The following is a 24,540-nucleotide window of genomic DNA, read 5'->3' as shown; positions in this document are numbered from 1 at the left end:
GCCAGGCTTCCCTGTCCATCACCAACTCCCAGAGCTTGCTCAAATTCATGGAATTGCAGAGGCTACCATCTTATTATATGAAGACTGGGAAAGAAGCAATTTATGTGTAAATTAGACTGATTAGTGACTTAGAAATGGCATAAGCACACCTGAAGATTTGCAGAGAGCTTATAGCCCTGTGCTATCTCTACCGATATACCTAAGAAGGCAGGTATTCTCGTCTCAGCAACTGTACTCTTTCATATTGTGTGAAATAAGCCACAGGGGTAGCAGAACTCCATGAAGTAAGTCCATTTCTTTCTCTGAATCTTAAGATTAGGGCTGATGGAGGCATATCTGACCTTTTCCAAAGGCACATTTAACTGAAAGGGAAAGCTCAAGAAATGTCTGTTGATAAATGTTTTCTTCTTGTTTCCTATATGGGTAGCTGGAGAAGGCAATGGCAACCCACTCCAGTACTCTTGCCTGGCAAATCCCATGGACAGAGGAGCCTGGTAGGCTGCAGTCTACGGGGTCGCTAGGAGTAGGACACGACTGAGTGACTTCACTTTCACTTTTCAGTTTCATGCATTGGAGAAGGAAATGGCAACCCACTCCAGTGTTCTTGCCTGGAGAATCCCAGGGACGGGGGAGCCTGGTGGACTGCCATCTATGAGGTCGCACAGAGTCGGACACGACTGAATCGACTTAGCATAGCACATGGGTAGCTAATTGGATGTTTTGAATTCTGTTTATAAATTGTGATCTATTAGTGGCAATAAAAAATCCTATAGGTTCTCAGAATTGTTTCTGGTGTAACTATGGTAATTGACCATGAATAAACAGCAGGTGGCAGGGACATGATTCTTTGACTTTCAGCAGGGAAGCCTTTGCTGGCACCTGATGCGATTTGGTGCCAGATTGAATTTGCTGTGGAACTACTCATGTCTGGGGCTGAGGCTGAAATGAAAGAATGGGCCTCAGAGCCTGGAAGGACAGATTGATTCTGTTTGGATCCAGAGTAAGCTCAGAGGAGTGATAAGGCATAGGAAGTGCCACATAGCTAAGATCATGGGCAAGGGTGTCAACTGGCGTCATATATCCTGTTTGTAGAAAAGTGACTGTGCGCTTGATGGAGATCTCAAGAAGACAGGACAGGGACAGGAAATGAGGAATGAATGTCTTTGTCTTGTTTGATTGATCAGTTTGGTAGTTGCCAGACCAGTGCTGTCTCGATTCGGCCTTGGAGGATGCACTAACTGTTCTTTTGGTGTCAGCTGACTTAATATTTTTTTCTGTAACGATGAGCTGTACATATGGTGGTTGTTGGACTCATGTGAGATAATTAAAAGATGCAAGATGTACTGAAAAGTTAAGCTGCTGTGTGACTGAAAGGGAGTCATAGTTAAGAGCATGGATTTTTTTTTTTTAGCAAAAGAAAGATTGACTTGACAGAGCACATTTTCAAAGTATGTACATCTCAAACATTTCAAGGTATGTTTGTGCCCTTCTCAGGCACACTCAGTGTAATATTGTTCTCACTTTATTGCTGAGGAAATCAAGATAAATAAATAACAATTGAATAAATTGCTCATGGCTGTGATAACTGAGCTGGGATAAAAATTTCAAGTTGATTCTACACTCTTTTCACTATCCCATGTGGCTTTCCAGTATGAAATGGGCTCTCCTGAGAGAATTAATAATGTAATATCTTTGGACCTTTAAAATTGCTACGCAAAGCACTATGAGAAACAGTGGAAGCTTATTTCTCTATCTGAAAATTAAAAAAAATCAATTTTGGAGTAAAACGATTGTTAAAACAGATTAAAAGCTTATTTTCACCATCCCTGGGGAACGAAGTACTATGGAGCATGGACCTTTTATCATCCCGAGACTAGCTGTGTGCCTTTACCACTCATGTTACATAGTCTCTCTCACTTCCCTCATCACACTGTGAAGTGGATCCCGCGCTCTCACTGGACAAGGCCAGGGGTGAGTGAAGTGGCTTTGGCATGGCAGGATGGTCAGTGCGGTCACCAGTAAATGTAGAACAATTCCCTCCTCTCATTAGGTTACATCTCCCTCTGTTAGAGCTCTGCAATGTCCTCCCACTTTCTACAGCCCATGGGCTCTTTTCTGTTATCATCCTATTTGGCGACTCGGCAGCCTTTCTTGCATCTGGCTTCTGTGATGGTCCCTCTTTTCTGATTCTTCACAGATCTCTCTGACCCTTGCTTCTAATCTCCTTCCTTAGCTTTTTCCCTCTCCAGCTCTTAGATCACCCTGTCCCCAGGGCCCTGTCCTTAGTCTACCCCTCCTCTAATCTCCTTATTCACCCACCTCATGCTGTGTCTGGCTGTTGCCTCCTAATTCACTCCCCTAATCCCAACTGCCTGTATGTTATATGTCTGGTGCTTTATGGGATGTGTATGCACTCAGATGTCCCAGAGGCATTTCAAAGTCAAGGTATCTTAAAGGAGAAACATCTTACCCCAAGAGCATGTTTCTCTGCTTGTGTTTTCCTTGGACCTCAATCTCTGGTTAACGTCGGCTTCTAAGTCTGGCTACTTCTGTCTTGTCAGTGTTCTCAAGGAGTTCCTTCCTCTCCATGCTCCACCACTGCCACATCACATTTTGCTCAGAGATTGCTGAGATTGCCTCCACTCCCTCCACATGGCCTCCATTCACCTACCAGTGTCAGAATCAACTGTCTGGTGACAGAGGTTGGATGTCACTGGCCCTTCAGTGCTGACCTTTCCTACTGTGCCACTCTTGCTGGCCAGCTCTCTGCCCCATCTCTGCAATCACCCTGAGACCCAAGATTTCTTTGCAGCATCGTACCCCAGGGCCTTTGCACATGCCTTTCCTGCTGTCTGGAAATGAAGGTCTAATGGGTTAATAATGGATATTATAATCGATATATAATAATGGTTCTTCCGTGACACCCTGTATAGAAGTTACTCTGTCGTTATAGGCTACTTACAGGAGTATTTCCTCCACAAAACAGAGGTTTCCTCGGTCCACGGATCCTGTCCCGTCCATCTTTGGTTCCCAGAATCTACCTGCTATGGTCTCCGAGACATGGTGGGTGCCCACAGCACGTAATAAACCAGCAGAAATTTCAACTTCTTTATTCCGAGTGGGCTCTCTGCCTGAGTAGCTGACTTTTCTGGAGACCTGCTCCCTGCCCTAATCTTCACGGTCCCCCGCCTTTCAGGTGAAAAGGCAGCCTGGTGGCTCGCCGCCTCCGGGCTGGGCTGGGCGGCTGCCCGCGCGCCTGCGCCCTCTGCCGCTCGGCTCCGGGCGCGTCTGTGCGCGTGTGTCTTGTTTCCAGAGGCAGGGGTCACAGACTCATTCACTGATTTCCTCGCGGCTGGACCGAGGCTGCCTCCCCAGGAGGCTCCCAACTACTCTCGCGCCTCCAAGGTCCCCACCTACCCCCGCTCCATTCCCAGCCAGCCAGATTGACCGGCCGACTCACGAGTGAGTAGCGGCGGCTCTTGAGACCCTCAGCTCGGCGAGCTGTCTCCGGCGGTTCTATCCTCCTGCGGGGCCGTGTGTGTGTATGTGTGTGTGTGTTTGCGCGCGCGTAGGAGATGTCCCCGGGCCCCCACGCCGGCTCTGAGAGCCGCCCGCCTGGGTCCGTGTGCCATTCCAAGGCTCCGCTGGGGTGCGGGTGCGCTGCGGTGCGGGTGCGCGCTCCCTCGGGCGCGGGGAAGCGAGTTTTCCGGGATTCCCCGACTTTGTACGCCGGCGCCGGTGGGGTTCCCCGGGAAGGCTCCCGGGCAAGAAGGCGGCGGGGAAGCCCTGGCTCTGAGTGGCTGGCAGGCCGGGAATCTGGGAGCTGGGCTGGCCCAGTCGAGCCGAGGGAGACGCCGGAGCGGCAGCCCCTGGATCCCAAGCTCTCTGCCTTTCTCCCTTTACCCTTCCTCCTTTCTTTTCTCAGCACCATCACAAAAGCGCGTCGCATGAAACACAATGCAGCGAAGTCCAGCTCTCCTCTCCCACCTGGTGCACATCACCTCCCCCCCGCCCGCCTCTCCGGGGACCGGAGGAATAGAGTGGGAGTCCCGAGATAAGGGGCGAAGGCTTACCCTGGGGACACACCTGTTTTCGACTCGCGTTATATTCAAGCTGGGTGCCGGATCGCGCGAGGGGTTTCTACACAGACACGCCGGTGTATGTATGTGTGTGTGTGTGGGTGCGCGCGCACCCCGAGCCCAAGCTCGCTGGGTGCGCTGGATGTAAATAGCACACCTCCCTGCTGGCCCGCGCGTGCCGAGCTGGCTCCGTGGGCTCCCAGCGCGCCGTGACAGCGCTCCCGCGTCTCATTGTTTGGTTGTGGCTTCCCCACCCCTCCGCAAAGCAAACTGATTTTCGGTTTCGCTTGACACAGCGCTCTGGGACTTGGCGTGGGCCGCAGCCTCGAACGCCCCTGGTATTTGTAATTGAATAGTTCTCCCGGCGGCTGGGGGGTAGGGGTGTTATTTTTAGTGTTGGGAATAAAGAGGCAAGCACGCTGACCTTTTTGCTGCTGCCTTGGGCTTTGAATGCGTATCTATCTCTAATGGATGGAGAAGACTGATTCGCATCCAGTCGGCGCACACGTGCCTGCACACAAGTGTGTACACACGTTTCTACACACCTCGCTTTCCCCTTTTTTTTCTTTTTTAAAAATCGGGACTAGGAGTGCATCGTGCTTGTTCAAAAAAAAAAAAAAGAAAGAAACTTTCCTTTGTTCTTTTGGGTCTCTTCTATTCTGAGTAATGGAGTAGGAGTACCAAAAGGTTGCAATTAGTTCACTCGGATAAAAGACGCTGTCTGTGAGTCAGAGCTACCAGGTGGATAATTATTAACATATAAAAGCAGATGCGCTGTTTAAGGCAAAAGGGGCGGGGCGGGGGCAGGTCCGCCGTAGACAATGAAGGAGGGTCTCTGCCGACCGCCCGCTGCTTATTGTTTGGGCTCTAGAGACTGCTGCCTACAGCCTAATCCTCCTCCAGGGCTTCGTTCCTCGCTCGTCCCTCGGTCCCACTTCGGACCGTCAGAGTCCCCCAGCGCTGTCCGCCGGGGGCGCCGGGAAGCCAGACTCAGCCGCCCTTCTCTGACCGCCCTCTCTTCTGCTTTGCAGGTTGGCACCTTTGCACCCGAGGGTGTCGCGAGCCGAGGCGGCGAGGACCGGGCGCCTCTGGCCCAGCCAGCCCGGCGGGATGCGGCCCCGGCAGCAGCGCTAACCGCCCCCACGCTGGGCACCGGGCGTTCGCGCTCCGGGCTGCAGGCGGAGCGGCAGCGGCGGAGGGGATGCGCCGGGGACACGCCAGGATCCTGCTGCGCGCTCCCAGCCCGGGGTGGACCCTAAGTTGGGCTCATCGCAGGACCGCGCGGACCCCTGCCCTCTGGGGCACGCGGCTGCGGAGCCTCGGGACCACGACTGCGGTCAGGATGCACTGGGCACCTCCCAGCTGGTGAGGATGCCCCACAGCGCGGCTCTGCATCGCCAGCCCCGGTCCTTGGTGGGCACGACAGCCTGGGCCCGGCTTCAGCCCCTCGTGCCGGTGGATGCAAAGCTCCGGAGTCCTTGAGTGCGATCGGCGACCGAATCTGAATTCTGAGAGCCATGGACCGAGGCGCTGGGTTGGAGCCCCAGGCGGGAGAGCCGCAGGAAGCGCGCACCAGGGTAGGAGCTGTCCAAGAGAAGTGTGAACCCGAGTCCTTCAGGTCCCAGAGTTTACCCGCCCTGAACAGCGCCTCCTGCCCGCCAGACCTGAGTCCCGCGAGTGAAGAAGGCTCCGAGCCCGCCCCCAGCCATCAGGAGTTGAAGTCAGACCCCTACCCGCCGGCCCCCAGCCCCTCCGCCCCGTCTACTTCGGCAGAGACGGCAGGACTGGCGGAACGTCGCCACGGGGTGGAAATCGCCAAAACCATGTCGGTGTCCTCCACTCTGGCCATGCTCCAGGGCAGAAGGTGCCTCTACGTGGTCCTCACCGATTCCCGTTGCTTCCTGGTTTGCATGTGCTTTCTAACCTTCATCCAGGCGTTGATGGTCTCCGGGTACCTGAGCAGCGTCATCACCACCATCGAAAGGCGCTACAGTCTGAAGAGCTCCGAGTCGGGGCTGCTGGTCAGTTGCTTTGACATTGGGAGCCTGGTGGTGGTGGTGTTCGTCAGCTACTTCGGCGGCCGGGGACGGCGGCCCCTGTGGCTGGCCGTGGGGGGTCTCCTCATCGCTGTGGGGGCTGCCCTCTTCGCCTTACCTCACTTCGTCTCGCCGCCCTACCAGATCCAAGAGTTGAACGCCTCCGCCTCCAACTATGGCCTGTGTCAAAACGGCAACTCCACGGTCAAGGTGGAGCCTCCCACCTGCCTGAAGGACTCGGGTGGCAACGACCACTGGGTCTACGTGGCTTTATTCGTGTGCGCACAGATTCTCATTGGAATGGGCTCCACACCTATTTATACCCTGGGACCAACCTACTTAGATGACAATGTCAAGAAAGAAAACGCATCGTTGTACCTAGGTAAGCCTTTCCTGCCCTCTTACCTGAGCTTGGACTCAAAAATGGAAAAGAAGAATTTTCTTTCACATTTAGTTGATGGTAGATATTACAGAGAATATGTGGTGTTATATAATTTATATATGTATACTTTAAGCAGTAAGCTTCTGTTTGCTTTTTGGTTTTTAAGTCTCCCTGTGGTGTGTTTTCAGTTCTGGAATTAAACAGTTGAGAGTTCTGTGACTTTTAAGACTCACACTTCACACTGGGCTTTTCCCAAGTAATACAGACTTTCACTGTGGAGTAGTGCTTCTCTTTCTTGCAGCCTGTCTTCGGAAAAGCTCTAGTTTATCAAGTTTATCTTCTCAAAGGGCTCAGGAAGGAATAGAGGTGACTGGTGTGTGAAGTGAGGTCATTGACAGCTTTCATCCACTGCTACTTCTTCCTGCCTCCAACAGCAGGAAGTACCCAGACTATAGGAAACAGCCTGTATTGTCTGTGTATCTGTATTTCTTACATATTGTCTGCTTCACTATTAAGAAAAAAACTTGAGTGATATCGAATGACTAGGTTATCTTTATGCAGAAGCAACCTCACAGGTTGTAAAGTTTATCCAAAGCTGTTTTTATTGTTGGTTTGAAGACCCTCAGTTCCATGAATTGGGAGAATAATGATTACTATTTTCTGAAAAGCAGTCGCTGGTGGATAGTGAAAGGGGAGTGAAAGTGATACTCAACAAAGAGGGCTATGCTTTTTCCTCAGGACGACTATTGTCCTTAGAGGATGTTGCAGCCCTTTGTCGTCCCCAGTAACTGGCCCAAATAAAGGGTTTTATACTTTGTTGTTAATGTGAAATGCAAGAGAAAGAAATTTTTATTCAGGGAGGGAGGAATAGTTTGCTTGTTTTTAATTTTTTACTTTTGGCCCGTGATGGGTCTTGGTTGTGGTGCATTCGGGCTTCTCATTGTGGTGGCTTCTTCTCTTGTTGGGAAGCACTGCAGGGTCTTAGTTCCCCCACCAGGGTTTGAACCTACATTCCGTGCATTGCAAATTGGGTTCTTAACCACTGGACCACCAGGGGAGTCCCTTGCTTGTTACTTTCGCCTCCATGTTTTCTAATGTTTATTATAACAAATTTTCAAACTGTACAGAAAAGTTGAAATAGTAGTATAGTGAACATTAGTATATCCAACCACCTAGATTCAATAATTGTTCATTATTGTCATGTTTGCTGTATCAACCTGTGTGTGTTTGTGTATAATATGTGTATGTATATATATTGGGTAGGAGGTTAAGACTTTTGAAAGTAATTGTGGGTCCCTTTAAGCTTCAGCACATGTCTTCTGAAAATAAGGACATTCTCTTATATAACTCAGGAGCTTAAATACCCCATGAAAGTAACTATTCCATTGATTATCAAAGTCCAGTCCACATTCAAATCTTCATTGTCCACTCAGTGACTTTTTTAGCTATGTATTTTTTTCAAACCATGAGCCAGTCAAGATTCATTCAATCATTGCATTTGGTTGTTTGCTTTCTTAGTGTTTGATAAACTAGAAAACTGTGTCAACTTTTTTCTGTTTCTACTACACAGACTTTTTGAAGTGACAAGGCTAATTTGTGGAATATTTTACATTCTAGAGTTATCTGATTATTTCCTTGTGGTGCACGTATCTCATTCCTCCATGTTCTATATTTCCTGTAAACTGGAAGTTCAGTCTAAACATGTAATTCAGTTCAGGCAAAATGTTTTTGGCCAGACTCCTTCATAGGTCGTGGTATGTGTTTTCTATTAGAGGCACCTGGCCATTCACTAGCATTGTTGAGTTTAATCACTTAGTTGAGTTGGTTGATTGTCAGGTCTTTATACTGTAAACATATGTTTCTTTGAAAACAACCATCAGTCTTTAGAGTGACATCTTGACTCTGTAAACATCCCAACTGTTTTCTTTCTGATCTTTTTGTCCATTTATTTTGAAAACTTGGGTCTCCCACCCACTTTTAGGTACCACTGACACGAAAAACACAGGCAGAGCCCCACACAAACAGAGAATATCTGATGTCAGAGCCCTGAGATTTAACTTTTCTGGTAGTGGTTGCCCCCCAAGAAGGGAGGGACTTCTCTGGTGGTTCAGATGGTAAAGAATCTACCTGTAATGAGGGCGAACCGGGTTTGATCCCTGCATTGGGAAGATCTTCTGGAGAAGGCAATGACAACCACTCCAGTATTCTTGCCTGGAGAATCCTATGGACAGAGGAGCCTGGTAGGCTACAGTCATGGGGTCTCAAAAGAGTTAGACACGACTGAGCAACACTTTCACCAAGAAGGAAAATAGCAAGTGCATATTCAGTGCTGAGGAACTGTGCTTCTTGTGAGAAGACCAAAAAATGAGACACAGGCCCAGCGTCTGAGGTGCCTTCGATGTAATGAAGAAATATTTCCAGTTTAAGGTAATATCTAAAGTGACATGTGAAAGGGGAAGAAAGTCCTACAGATGGGACTTGCTCCCACCTCCCCCGACCTCCTCCTCCTCTTCTTCATTTAGATATTGACTAATAATCATTTTCTATTATTAAGCCCACCAGGGCTTCCCTGGTGGCTCAGAGGTTAAAGCGTCTGCCTCCCATGCTGGAGACCAGAGTTCGATTTCTGCGTCGGGAAGATCCCTGGAGAAGGAAACGGTAACCCACTCCAGTATACTTGCCTGGAGAATCCCATGGACAGAGAAGCCTGGTAGGCTACAGTCCACAGGGTCGCAGAGTTGGACACGATTGAGCTACTTAACTAACTAATAATCATTTTTTGGGAAAATGTCTTGATGCCTGCCTTCGGATACATTCTTGGTGTAACTCGTAGGAGTTCTGCTTTGTATTAAATGGATCTTGATAAAAGCTCCAGTGGTTTCAGTACCAGGAATCTTACCTGTGTTATTTCATCTAATGTTCTCAACGGCCTTAGGAAATGGGAATTGTTTCCCCTTTTTTTATGAATGAGGAAACTAAGGCCCAGAGAACTTAAGTGACTTGGTTATGGGTGTCAAACCCACACCATCTGACCCCAGAGCCCTTGAACTTCTGAAAGCCCACTGAAACCAAAGGATGGGTCACATTCAGTAGGGTTCTGAATGGTGTAGAAGGATGCAGAACTGGCTTAACGTCCTCAAGACATAATCAAAACAAGACCATTCTTTAGACCTTTAAAGCAGCTTTTACAGGTTGCTGCTGCTGCTGCTAAGTCACTTCAGTCGTGTTCGACTCTGTGCGACCCCATAGACGGCAGCCCACCAGGCTCCCCTGTCCCTGGGATTCTCCAGGCAAGAACACTGGAGTGGGTTGCCATTTCCTTCTCCAATGCATGAAAGTGAAAAGTGAAAGTGAAGTTGCTCAGTTGTGTCCGACTCTCAGCGACCCCATGGACTGCAGCCCACCACGATCCTCCACCCATGGGATTTTCCAGGCAAGAGTACTGGAGTGGGTTGCCATTGCCTTCTCCGACAGGTTACCTCCATACAAACTTAAATCAGGGAGACTGCTATCTTCTTCCCTGGTAGCTCAGATGGTAAAGAATCTGCCTGTAATGTGGGAGACCTGGGTTCAATCCCTGGGTTGGGAATTTCCCTTGGAGGAGGGCATGGCAAACCACTCCAGTATTCTTGTCTGGAGAATCCCCATGGACAGAGGAACCCCCATGGTGGGCTATAGTTCATGGGGTCACAAAGAACTGGACACAACTGAGTGACTAAACATATACACAGTCTTCTTAGCACGTGAGCAGTGCTAAGTGCTAACCCTTTATGACATGGAATTTTTCCTATTAATAATAAATAACTAGGTGTATATTGTTGTGATTTTCTGCAAAACTGTTCTTCCATATTACCTTGTCCACTCCCCACCCATTTCTTAACTTTTTGGTCAGTCTTTCTAACTGATAACAACCACAGAATAAGGGGCGGGGAAATAAAAGCAGGTAGCAGGTTAGTAATTGCAGTTGGGACCAAAATCTGAATTAAGTAGAAATCATTGAAATGGAATGTAAATATATACCTTAATCTTTTGAAAGTTCTGGCATTAACATACTGGCAGCTTTCCATGTAGAAGCGATGTGGTTGTAGATGTGACCCAGCAATCTTTACACACATTCAGTGCCCGAACTCCTCCTGCAAGGAGAGAGGTTCAGTGTCGACCTGGAGCATAGAGAAAACTTTGTAGGTAGGAAGAAGTAAGGCTAGCAACTGCATCATGATTTGCGATTGGATCTTAAGGAGAGAAAATGTGACCTTTTGCAAGGCACAAAATTCATGAATCAAACAGGGAAACAAGAAAGAATGACTAACCAGGTAGGAAAAGGGAAAAAAAGAAAGGATGCTTTTCTAAAATAGAAAGCCACAATTCCAATTGAATGATATTCAGGATAGGTGATGATGGGCCATGGGCCAGCCATTGGCCAGGCGGTGTGAGGGCAGCCACTCCACCTCCCTGGCGTGTCCGCTGTCACTTCAGACCACAGACAAGGGTCAGAGTCTGCACAGTGCCTTAGAAAGAGCACCAGACCAGGAGGCAGCTGACTTATATTTTAGTCTGGCTCTACCAAACTTAAAATACAGTTTGGTCAGGAGACTTTAGACAAATTCCTTAACTTCTCCAGCTTCTGTTTGCACTTAGGGCTTATTCCATTTGTTTCCTGCACGGTGATATTTTTTAAAAAAAATTTAGTTATTGTTGACTGAAAGATAATTGCTTTACCATATTGTGTTGTTTTCTGTCATGCATCAACATGAACCAGCATAGGTATACATATGTCCCCTCCCTCTTGAACCTCCCTCCCACTTTCCACCCCATCTCACCCCTCTCGTTTGTCACAGAGCCCCATTTGAGTTCCCTGAGTCATACAGCAGTTCCCACTGCTATCTGTGTTACATATGGTAGTGTATACATTTCCATGCTACTCTCTCCATTCGTTTTACCCTCTCCTTCCCCCTCTGCTCCGTACTGTGATATTAAAAAAAAAAATGTTTTATTGACAAAGGTCTTTCCTTTTATTAAAAACATTTCTTTCTTCCTTTCTTTTTGGCTGTTCTGGGTCTTTGTTGTTTAGTGCAGGCTTTCTCTAGTTGGGGTGTGTGAGCTTATTGTGGTGACTTCTCCTTGCAGAGCACAGACTGGAGGGCTTGCGGGCTTAGTAACTGAGGCACGTGGGCTCAGTAGTTGTTGTGTTAGGGCCTACTTGCCCTGCAGCATGTGGGATCTTCTGGGTAAGAATCCACCATGCTACCAGGGAAGCCCCCTCACTGTGATATTTTGAGGACCAAATGGGATTACGTGTGCAAGCAGCACTTCAGTTTGTTAGAGCTGAATTCAAACTCATCCTAAAGAGTGAGCAGAGTGAGGAGCAGGAGATATTCTACTCCGTTTGTGTCTGAAAATGTTTAAACATATCTCTTTATAATTGGGAAGAAGGAAAGAACCATTATGTAGGAAATGAGAACACCGAGAAATCACTCCTTATACATTGTACAAGATAATCCTTCTCTTTCTTTTCTTTCTTATTTTTTTTTTTCGCATTTTGAATATTTAATTGCTCATGCTTTTAAAAAACTTATGTAGAATATTGGCTTTATTCTTTATGTTGTACAATGTATCCTTGTAGCGTATTTTACACATAATAGTTTGCACCTCTCAATCCCCTATCCTGTTATTGTCCCTTCCCCACTGGTAACCAGTAATTTGTTCTTTATATCTTGTGAGTCTGTTACTTTTTTTTCTGTTATAATCACTAGTTTATTGCATTTTTAAGATTTCACATGATAAGTGACATCATACAATATTTGTCTTTCTCTATCTGACTTATTTCACTTAGCATAATACCTACCCTGGTGGCTCAGACTGTAAAGAATCTGCCTACAATGCAGGAGACCCAGGTTCTACCCCTGGGTCCAGAAGATCCCCTGGGGAAGGAAATGGCAACCCACTCCAGTACTTTTGCCTGGAGAACTCCATGGACAGAGGAGCCTAGCGGGCTAGCATCCATGGAATTGCAAAGAGTTGTTGTTGAAAATGGTAAAGTTTTGTTCTTTCTTATGGCTGAGTAATATTCCATTGTACATGTGTACCACATCTTATTGATCGATTCATCTGTTAATGGGCACTTAGATTGCTTCCATACCTTGGCAATTATAAATAATGCAGCTATGAACATTGAGGTACATGTATCTTTCTGAATTAGTGCTTCTGTTTCTTTTGGATATATACCCAGGAGTGGAACTGCTGGATCATATGGAAGCTCTATTTTTAGTTTTTTGAGAAACCTCCATACTGTTTTCCACATGTCTGTACCAATTTACATTCCCACCAACAGCATAGGAGGGTTCTCTTTCCTCTGTACAGAAAAATCTTGATCAGTGTTGGGAAAATGTTATATTCTGATTAGTTGCATTTTCTGAAGCTCCAAGGTTTTACTGTCAGAACTTTCTGCTTGGCAACCTTTGACGACTATCTTTCTTTAACGTATGAACATTTATGTAATGTATATTTGTGCTTACTGTAACATAACAAAAGCTGCTTTGAAGTCTGAAGGCCTGTGGTGTCCCAGCTTCACCACTGTGTTGTCTTCATTGTCCACCTTGCCTGTACAGGATGATGCTGAGAAAGAACTGGAAGTGAAAGTGAAGTCACTCAGTTGTGTCTGACTCTTTGCGACCCTGTGGGCTGTAGCCCGCCAGGCTCCTCCGTCCATGGGATTTTCCAGGCAAGAATACTGGAGTGGGTTGCCATTTTCTCCAGGGATCTTCCTGACCCAGGAATCGAACTCTGGTCTCCCACATTGCAGGCAGACTCTTTACCCTCTGAGCCACCAGGGAATCCCAACAAACAAGAACTGGTTCCAACTTTGGTTCCAAATTGCAAATAAATTAAAAAAATCAGAACTATCAATAATTCTATTATTATTTTAAAATACATTTCTTTTTTTTTCCTTTAGCCACAGACTTTATTGTTTGAATATTTGCAGCTATCATTCTATATACAAATTTTAATTTCTTCCAGAACTCTCTATTCCATATTGCTAGGTCACTTCACTCTCCATTTTCTGCCACGTTTCCATCAAGAAGTATTTCCCCAGATCACAGTCTGCCTGGTTGTGTGTTGTTATTGTTGAGTTGCTAAGTTGTAGTCGACTCTCTGTGCTGCTGTGGACTGTAGCCTACCGGGCTCTTCTGTCCATGAGATTTCCCAGGCAAATACATTCTTGATGCTTCTTCTTCTTCTTTTTTTCTTTGACATTTCTTTAGTCTTTTAAAAGTAAAATGAGCTTGAAATTAATTGAGTTCTATTTCATCAAGATTTTAGAGTTGAATAAACATATATATGTGTGTTTATGACTGTCTCTGTCTCTCTCCATCTATCTGGCATAGATTGCTCTCTCTGAGTATGAAAACCCTTAAAGCTATCTTTTTAAAATATGTAATTAGAAAAAAGAAAAGGAGTCACTTCTTCAAAACATTGTCTAGAAAATCTTCATCTGTTTTTTAGTGATGTTTTATTAGAACAGTCTATGTCTCTATATAAGATTTTATCTATAGTCATAAAAACAATGAAAGATACACATACATATCTTTCAACTCAGTGTTCCTTAGAAACATATAACCAAGTGTATCTGTGGCTTTGCTAGTTAGGGAGTTATTCATCATGAACAATAGGCCAGCTTGGGTAGGGGGTCAAGGGCCATCGAGCCTTCCCTGGTGCCGACACCCTCTCTCTGCCTGCCCGGCCCTTGTTAGCAGAGGCTGTTGCATCTCAGGCATCCCACCTGTCCCCTAGAGAAGGAGAACGTGGAGGAGGCAGTGTCCATTTACTCTTGAGGACGTCCCATTGGCCAGAATGGAGTACCTGGCCTCTCCTAGCTAACAGGATTTTGGGGAAGGCAGGCTTTAGATTTTCCAGTCTGTGTGGGAGAGGAAGGCAGGTAAGGTGAGTGGCAAGAGTACTGAGTGACCTCTAGTTACATCTCCCACACTGGTCACATGTTCTCTTCGGCCTTGGTAGCCAGAGATTTCAGGCCTTTTCCCCCCATCACTATATTTTTAATAATATATATTTTTAAAATTTATTTTTTGGCTGTGCTGCTCAGCATGTAGGATCTTAGTTCCCCATCCAGGGGTTGAACCCCTGTCCTCTGCATCCCTGCACTGAAAGTGGGGTATCTTAACCACTGGACTGCTAAGGAAGTCCCTGACCCTTTTATATATTATTATTTTTTGGCTGTGCCATGAGGCATGTGGGATCTTGGTTCCCCAGCCAGGGATCAAACCTGTACCCCTTGCATGGGAGGCTCAGAGTCTTAACCACTAGACCTCTAGGGAAGTCCCTCCGCTGATCACTATAAATAACCTCTCTTAAGTGTCTTGTAGCATGAGCTCTCCAGATCTTTTTGTTGGGATTTTGAAAGGACATAATAAATAGCACCTTTCCCCTTCACTTGAGTTTTGAGCTAATTGAGAAATAAGGAGTAAAAACATGGGAGCCAAAGAATCAGTTTATAGAACTGATGGAAGTGAGGTTGAAAATGTAGTTCATATCTTTGTGCACATAGGCTTTTTAACAATCCCAGCATTACACAGACATACCCAACCAGCTACCAGTAATGCTGACCCTCATCCACATGGCACTCCTGGTTCTCCCCATGTGGGTGGGGGCACCAAGAAGGGGTGGTATAGACGAGTCTTGTGCCCACAAGGAGCAGGGTGGAATTTTTACTCCCTGTGCGCAAACTCACTCCCAAGAGATAAAGAAGAGGAGATGATCCGAGCATCCCCAGTTTATTTTCAAATTCATCCCTCACGTTAATTCCCTGCTGCTTTCCTGGGGAGGAGCGGGGATGGGGGAGTCTGGTGAGCCAAGAGAGTAAAGATCATGTGAACACACAGTCTAAGACTTCGAACTGGGTATTTGTTCTGCTTTAATTTTGCTCATCTTGTTTACAATGTGTTCATCTTTGTAAGCCACACACAATCCCTTGGGGAAGTAGGCTCTGTACAGATCATGAATAAATAAAAAAATAATCTCCACTGGAAGCTAATACGAGGGAGAGGGATTTGAGGCAATGATCCGGGACGCCTGGAGGAGGAATTACTGGGATGGATGCAGGGCAGAGCTGTGAGCACAGCTGGGCATCGGTGGCTGTGGCAGCTCCTGGCTAGGGTGTTGGTGAGTTTCATGTATACCTGCAGTTCATTTGTGGGTACATCTTCTGCACCCTGGCAGTTCCTGAATTTACATCAGCTGCCTGGTGGCTACCTTTGGCTTCTTAAGAAAAATTAGTCATCTAAGATGCTGATAAACTTCAGATTCTACCTGAAAAGCAGGTTTCCTGCATCACTGTGGAAAAGGTGGTGGGTGCACCTTGATTTAATTCAGCCCACTTGCCAACAGCAGAGAACAGCCTTTGTAGTATTCATGATCCATCTTTCACATTGCTATGAATTCTGTTATCTCTGTCCTTCTGAAACTTTAAGGTATGTGTGTGAATCACCACGGTATCTTTTCAAATGCAGATTCTGCTTCTGAAAGTCTGGGGTGGGGCCTGTGACCCTGCATTTTTAACATGCTGCCAGGTGAGGTCAGTGCAGCTGGTCCAGGGCCCCCGTTTTGTGCAACAAGGGTCTAAAGACCACAGATCTTTGACTCTTTTCACAAGTGAAGGGTCTCCCTCTGGCCTTGGGGTTGGAGCCACTGTTGGCAAATGCTGCTGATTGAGCTTCTATTTTATCAGAAAGAACCCTACCTTCTCTTACTGCATTTGTAAAAGCAAGATGTCAGTTTGGGGTGTTTCGTAAGTTGTGGCTACTTTTTTGAATTCCATCGTGATCACTGCTGAGTCCTCCGAGAGAGTGGCTTGGGACAAAAGATGTTCATTTTTCTATTAACTTTCTTTTCCTCTTACCACCCTGGAGACTCAGGGTGGACAGGCTTCTCTGTGTCAGTGGAAATCTGCTTGTCAGGGGCAAGTGTGAGCTCTACAAACCCAGTGAGCTCACTTAATAAGGCCCTCTGGTAGGGGAAAAGCAAACAAACCCACACACTTGGCTCTGCTTTTTAAACCATCTAAAAATTTTAGCAGTGAATTGGGAGTTTGGTGACAGACAGATACAAGACCTGGGTATTTTGGAGATGGTTTTGGAGGCTGGAGGTCAGAAATTTGCCAAAGGTGATCAGGCAGAAAAGGGCTGGGCTGGACTGACTGGCTGACTTTTCTCCTGCCAGACTTTGTCCTAGAGATCACCTCATTCAGGCTCATTTGTAAAAACTGATCGTTTGACACATGAGGGAACCTGGAGGGATCTGTGCTATGGAAAACTCTGTGGCGTTTCTTCAAAAAATTAAAAATATGACCCACTTCTTTTTAAAAATTATTTCGTTTCTGTCTGTGCTGAGTCTGCGTTACTATGCCAGGGCTTTCCTCTAGTTGCAGGGAGTGGGAGCTACTCTCTAGGTGCGCTGTGCGGGCGTCTCATTGTGACGGCTTCTCTTGTGCTTCCCAGGCTCTAGAGCGCAGGCTCAGTAGTCGTGGCGCATGGGTTTAGTTGTCCTGCAGCATGTGGGATCTTCCTGGACCAGGCATCAAACCGGAGACCCCTGCACTGCAGGGTGGATTCTTAACCACTGGACTACCAGGGAAGCCCCTACTCTACTTCTGGGTATATAGCCACAAGAATGGAAAGCAGGACCTTGAAGAGATAGCTGCACACCCACTTTCATAGCAGCTTTATTCACCATAGCCGAGAAGTGGAAGCAGCTCAAATGTCCATTAGATGGATGAATGGATAAAAAATGTCTTACTACTGCTAAGTCGCTTCAGTCGTGTCTGACTCTGTGTGACCCCATGGACTGCGGCCTACCAGGCTTCTCTGTCCATGGGATTCTCCAGGCAAGAACACTGGAGTGGGTTGCCATTTCCTTCTCCAATGCATGAAAGTGGAAAGTGAAAGTGAAGTCACTCAGTCGTGTCCGACTCTATATATAAACGTATAATGGGATGTTATTCAGCCTTGAAAAGGAAATGCTGACACGTTGAGAACATCGTGTTAAGTGAGATAAGACAGTCCCCAAAAGACAAATACTGTATAATTTTACTTGTGTGAGGCATCTAAAGGGCTTCCCAGGTGGCACTAGTGGTAAAGAATCCACTCGCCAACACAGGAGACAAAAGACACGGGTTTGATTCCTGGGTCAGGAAGATCCCCTGGAGAAGGAAATGGCAACCCACTCCAGTATTCTTGCCTGGAGAATCCCATGGACAGAGGAGCCTGACAGGTTACAGTCTATGGAGTCGAAAAGAGGCAGACATGATTGAGCAAAGAGCGAGATGATGAAGCATCTAAAATACTCAGATTTACAGAGACAGAAAGGAGAATGGAGGGGGGCCTGAGGGGAGGGGGTAAAGAGGGGAGGGATGGGGAGCTAGTATTTAATGGGTGTAGCATTTCAGTTTTGCATGATGGAAAGTTCCAGCAGTCTGTTGCGCAGCAACCTGAATATACTTAACACTACTGAACTGTACACTTAAAATTAGTTATGATGGTTAAAAAAAATAAAACATGCAGAGATTTGCCCAAATCATACAGCCAACTTGTTTTGAGTCTGAACTGATTTACAGATTATAAACCAGTCTGTATAAAAAAATCATTACCAAGTAAATGAAAATTTGGAGAAGTCCACGTCCTTGGATGATGAGTTACTTCTCCCCGGCCTATGCCGTGTTCTAGCACATGTAGATTGACGTGTGTCTGTATTTCAACTATGGGAATTTTTTTTTCAAGGGTGTGGGAATTTCAAGCCATTGCTGTGGGCATCATTTTGTTTTATTTTTCCTTTAGCCACCGACTTTATTGTTTGAATATTTGCAACTATTATTCTATACACAAGTGTTAATTTCTTACAAGACCCTGTATTCCATATTGCTAGGTCACTTCACTCTCCATTTTATGCCACATATCCAACAAGAAGTATTTCCCCAAATCAATCTGCTTGATTGTGTGTTGTTCAGTTACGAAGTTGTGTTCGACCCTTTGTGATGCCTGCCAGCCTCATCTGCCCATGGGATTTTCCAGGCAAGAATACTGTAGTGGAATGTGGCCATCATTTTAGAAAGAAGGAATAGAGATTTTGGAAAAGAAGGAGGTAAAGTGAATTTTAGAGTAGACATTTTAGGAATGAAGCCTTCAGAGAGAAATGAAGGTGATGAAACATACCTGGGTGTTTAAATTGTTCTCTTGGGCTTCTCTGGTGGCTCAGCAGTAAAGAATCCACCTGCAATGCAGGAACTGCAGGAGATTCAGATTTGATCCCTGGGTAGGGAAGATTCCCTGGAGGAGGGCATAGCAACGCACTCCAGCATTCTTGCCTGGGAAATCCCAGGGACAGAGGAGCCTGGTGGGCTACAGTCTATAGAGTTGGACATGACTGAAGTGACTTAGTGCTCATACACTTGTGTCTTTTGGGGAAAATTTTCGGAAATTGAGACTTGGGTCCGTGCTTTCGTATTCTGGGTCCTGCTGGAGCTGGTGCTCTCATCTTCCTGGTCTAGAGAAAAGAAATGGAGATTTCACCACTGTCTGGTCCTCCTCCTCTGGGCTCATTCTCAGCATCCAGGTGTTATATGCTCTGAATTCAGCTCCCATGGAAAGCTGCATAGATTATAGGTCCTTCTGAAACAGTGGTTTTCACCTTGAGGTAATTCCTCTTACTCCTGGTGGACACACCTGTTAGTGTCTGGAGTCATTTTTGGTGGTCACAGTTTGGAGGAGGCCTAGTGGCATTTAGTGATATTTTGGCCCATGTTGCTGCTGAACTTCTTATAGTGCACAGGACAGACCCCTCAATAAGGAATTACCCTAAAAAGAATGGTCACTAGTGATGCTCTAAACTTTTTTCATCTTAAGCATTCAAGTTATAATATTATGTTATTTTGTGTTTCTTTTATCTTGGGACTGGAAGTAGAAATTTCCAGGTCATTGAATTAGAAAACACTGAAAGGATGGAGGAGACTCAGGGAAGACACGTCTTTGTAAATAGGAAGGCCTTTTAGCAAACAGGGATTCCCTGGTGGCTCAGACAGTAAAGAGTCTGCCTGCAATGCGGGAGACCCAGGTTTGATCCTTGAGTTGGGAAGATCCCCTGGAGAAGGAAATGGCTACCCACTCCAGGAATCTTGCCTGGAAAGTTCCATGGACGTAGGAGCCTGGTAGGCTACAGTCCATGGGGTCACAGAGTCAGAGTCAGACATGACTGAGTGACTTCACTTTCTAGCAAACAAGAGATAGGAAATACAGTTAGCAGTGCAGTACTCATTGCTACATCATTACCCAGGAGATAGCATATTATCTGTACTATATTTTTTTATTAGATCATGGGAGATACTATAGTTATTTAAAATGTCACTAAGTTGTGTCCAACTCTTGTGAGCCCTCCAGGCTCCTCTATCCTTGGGATTTCCCAAGCAAGAATACTGGAGTGGGTTGGCATTTCCTTCTCCAGGGGATCTTTCCAACTCAGAAATCAAACCTGCATCCTGCTTTGGCAGACGGATTCTTTACCCCTGAACCGCCTGGGAAACCTGGGAGATACTAAAGTATGGCGTGACAGATTATTTTTAGTGGTTTAGAAACATGAAAGGGTTCATGGTTTTTATTGTGACTTCACTTCCCATCAGTTTAAAAGGTTTTTTCCTTTTGGTTGCACCCACTGACTTTTGTGATCTTAGCTCCCCCGAATGGGGATTGAACCTGAGCCACAGAAGTGAAAGCTGTGAGTCCTAACCACTGGAATATCGGAGAATTCCCTAAAAGTTTTTACCTGTATAGGTTTTCTGCACAGTTTTGGAGTTGAAAGTATTGTAACCTTTGAAAAGGAAATGATGTGTGTGTGCGCACATGTATGTACTAAGGGGAGTGGTATGTCATTTCCCCCTTGAGGTCTGTTTCAAAGGATGGTGGATTTAGTAAAAGAAAACGTTGAGATGGGGAATTCTGGAAAACTCTAAAGCAATTAATCAGCATTTAAAAGCAGAGCTCACCAGCTGAATAATTAGATGTCACGAGGAGATGTAGGGTAGATTTAATGAGGGATTTAAGACCTAAAAATTCTCTGAAAAATAAATGAGCTTAATTAACTAAAAAGAAAAAACCTTTGGTATGGTTTCATAGATGGGATCTAACAAGGGCTATTTTTGAATGTTTAAGGATGGCAGGCATTGTGTTAAATGCATTATCATCTTATTTTATCCTCAAAACAAGTCTACGTGGCAGGTGCAACTTTTCACCTTTTTTATTGTGAGTTTAAAAACACGTAACATTAAAATTACTATCACCATTTTAAAGTGTACAATTTAGTAGTGTTAACTATATTCCCATTGTGCAGCAGATCTCTAATTCTTTTTCATTTTATAATATTGAAACTGTGTACCCACTAAACACAATTTCCCTTCTCTTCAGCCCTTGGCAACCACCTTTCTACTTTTTGTTTGTATGGTTTTGACTACTTTAAATATTACATCATTTACGTACACACTGTTTCTCCTTTTGTAACAAGCTTAATTCACTCAACATAATGTCCCTGAGGTTTATCCATGTTGTAGTATATGACAGGATTTCCTTATTTTTTTTTCAGGGTTGCATAATATTCCATTATATGTGCATACCATGTTAAAAAAATACTCGTCCGTTGATGGACACTTGGGCTGCTTCTACTTCTTGGCTATTGTGAATAATGCTGCTATGAATGTGAGTGTGCAAATAACTCTTTGAGATCCTGATTTAAATACTTTTGGGTATATATCTAGAAGGGAGATTGCTGGATCATTTAGTAGCTCTGCTTTTCACTTTTTGAGGAACTTCCATACTGTTTTCTGTAGTGGCTACACCTTTTCATGTTCCCACCAATAGTGTATAAGTGTTTGAACTTCTCTGCTTCCCCATCAGTACTTTTCTGTCCTTTTGATAGTGGCCGTCCTATGGTTGTGAGATGTTATCTCATTATAGTTTTGATTTGCATTTCTCTAATGATTAGTACTGTTGAACATCTTTCTATGCCAAAGCCTTTGACTGTGTGGATCACAATAAACTGTGGAAAATTCTGAAAGAGATGGGAATACCAGACCACCTGACCTGCCTCTTGAGAAACCTATATGCAGGTCAGGCAGCAACAGTTAGAACTGGACATGGAACAACAGACTGGTTCCAAATAGGAAAGGAGTACGTCAAGGCTGTATATTGTCACCCTGCTTATTTAACTTCTATGCAGAGTACATCATGAGAAGCTCTGGACTGGAAGAAGCACAAGCTGGAATCAAGATTGCCAGGAGAAATATCAATAACCTCAGATATGCAGATGACACCACCCTTATGGCAGAAAGTGAAGAGGAACTCAAAAGCCTCTTGATGAAAGTGAAAGAGGAGAGTGAAAAAGTTGGCTTAAAACTCAACATTCAGAAAACGAAGATCATGGCATCTGGTCCCATCACTTCATGGGAAATAGATGGGGAAACAGTGGAAACAGTGTCAGACTTTATTTTTTTGGGCTCCAAAATCACTGCAGATGGTGATTGCAGCCATGAAATTAAAAGATGCTTACTCCTTGGAAGGAAAGTTATGACCAACCTAGATAGCATACTAAAAAGCAGAGACATTACTTTGCCAACAAAGGTTTGTCTAGTCAAGGCTATGGTTTCTCCAGTGGTCATGAATGGATGTGAGAGTTGGACTGTGAAGAAAGCTGAGCGTTGAAAAATTGATGCTTTTGAACTGTGGTGTTGGAGAAGACTCTTGAGAGTCCCTTGGACTGCAAGCAGATCCAACCAGTGCATCCTAAAGGAGACCAGTCCTGGGTATTCATTGGAAGGACTGATGCTGAAGCTGAAACTCCAATACTTTGGCCACCTCATGCAAAGAGTTGACTCATTGGAAAAGACTCTGATGCTGGGAGGGATTGGGGGCAGGAGGAGAAGGGGATGACAGAGGATGAGATGGCTGGATGGCATCACCGACTCAATGGACATGGGTTTGGGTGGACTCCAGGAGCTGGTGATGGACAGGGAGGCCTGGCATGCTGTGATTCATGGGGTTGCAAAGAGTCAGAGACGACTGAACGACTGAACTGAACTGAACTAAACTGAACATCTTTCCATTTGCTTATTGGCCATTTGTATATCTTCTTTGGAGAAATATCTGTTTAAGTCCTTTGTGATTTTTACATCAGATTACTTTTCGTTATTGTTAACCTATAGAAGCTATGTTTATTCTGGATATCAAACTCGTATCAGATATGTGATTTGTGATTGCTTTCCTCCATTCTGTAGGTTACCTCCTCACTCTGTTGATAGTTTCTTTCCATGTGCAGATGGTTTAGGTTTGCTGTGGTCTCATTTGTCTATTTTATATTTTGTTGCCTATGCTTTTGGTGTTATATCCAAGAAATGATTGTCAAATATAATATCTTAAAGCTTATCTCCTATGTTTTCATCTAGGAGTTCAGTAGTTTTAGGCCTTATATTTAGGTCTTTAATGCAGTTTGGATTAATTTTTGTGACAACCCACTCCAGTATTCTTGCCTGGAGAATTCCATGGACAGAGGAGCCTGGCGGGCTACAGTCCATGGGGTTTCAAAGAGTCGGACATGACCGACTGACTAATTTGATTTAGGTCTTTAATGCACTTTGGATTAATTTTTGTGTACAGAGTAAGGTAAGAGTTCACCTTCACTCTTCTACATGTGGATATCCAGTTTCCAAAATCACTTACTGAGGAGGCTGCTGCTGCTGCTGCTAAGTCGCTTCAGTCGTGTCCGACTCTGTGCGACCTCATAGATGGCGGCAGCCCACCAGGCTCTGCTGTCCCTGGGATTCTCCAGGCAAGAACACTGGAGTGGGTCGCCATTTCCTTCTCCAATGCATGAAAGTGAAAAGTGAAAGTGAAGTCGATCAATTGTGTCCGACTCTTAGCGACCCCATGGACTGCAGCCTGCCAGGCTCCTCTGTCCATGGGATTTTCCAGGCAAGAGTACTGGAGTGGGGTGCCATTTCCTGAGGAGGCTAGCCTTTCCCATTGTGTAGTCTTGGCTTCCTGGTTGAAGCAGCTACTTTTATTTTTCACATTTTGTAGATGACAAAATCAAAGTTAAATAGTGTGCTCACCCTGAGAAAACCATAATCCAAAAAGACAGGTATCCTGGTGCTCATTGCAGCTCTATTTACAATAGCTAGGACATGGAAGCAACCTAGATGTCCACCAACAGACGAATGGATAAAGAAGTTTTGGTACATATATACAATGGAGTATTACTCAGCCATAAAAAGAAACGAATGTGTTTCTTTTTAAAAAATTATTTTATTATTTGCAGTTATTTAAGTTTTCCTGAGGATAAGTACCTAGAATTGAAATTGTTGGTTTTAGATAAGGTTCCTTTACAAGGAGCCATCAAAGGAATTTTTAATGTTATCACATTATAGCATTATAGTTTATTTTTTTTTTACTATTAGAAAATTTATTTATTTATTTGTTTTTTCAGTTCTGTACAAAGAAATGAATTTGAGTCAGTTCTAGTGAAGTGGATGAAACCTAGAGTCTGTTATACAGAATGAAGTAAGTCAGAAAGAGAAAAGCAAATATTATATATTAATCCATATATATGGAATCTAGAAAAATCATACTGATGAACCTATTTGCAGGGCAGGAATACAGACACAGTCATAGAATATAGACTTGTGGACACAGCAGGAGAAGGAGGGAATGGAACAAATTGAGAGACTAGCATCGAAACATATACATTACCATATGTAAATAGATAGCTAGTGAGAAGTTATAGAACACAGGGAGCTCAACCCAGTGCTCTGTGACAACCTAGAGGGGTGGGATGGGGTGGAGTGTTGGGGGGAGAGATTCAAGAGGGAGGGGACATATGAATACTTACCGCTGACTCACATTGTTGCATGGCAGAAACCAACACAACATTGTAAAGCAGTTATCCTTCAATTAAAAATAAAAAAGTAACAATGTGCTTAAGGAAAAGTGGCAAAACC

General features: G+C 45.1%; 1 protein-coding gene across 3 annotated transcripts in view; it reads left to right on the top strand.

Moving 5' to 3' along the window:
- Positions 1–24,540, top strand: part of SLCO5A1 (solute carrier organic anion transporter family member 5A1) — a 287,931-nt gene that overhangs the window by 132,532 nt on the left and 130,859 nt on the right. For 2 of the 3 annotated variants that reach the window (XM_059874429.1, XM_059874428.1), the window contains exon 3: positions 5,111–6,497. In XM_059874429.1, the coding sequence (XP_059730412.1) occupies positions 5,597–6,497 (901 nt within the window). In that variant the 5' untranslated portion in view covers positions 5,111–5,596. Of the gene's footprint in view, positions 1–3,332; positions 3,463–5,110; positions 6,498–24,540 lie in introns of those variants that run through there. The other variant, XM_010812085.4, reaches the window with a different exon arrangement.

This window comes from Bos taurus, chromosome 14 (genome assembly GCF_002263795.3).
Source record: "Bos taurus isolate L1 Dominette 01449 registration number 42190680 breed Hereford chromosome 14, ARS-UCD2.0, whole genome shotgun sequence".
Taxonomy (NCBI): domain Eukaryota; kingdom Metazoa; phylum Chordata; class Mammalia; order Artiodactyla; family Bovidae; genus Bos; species Bos taurus.
This window is presented reverse-complemented; position numbering and strand designations above follow the sequence as displayed.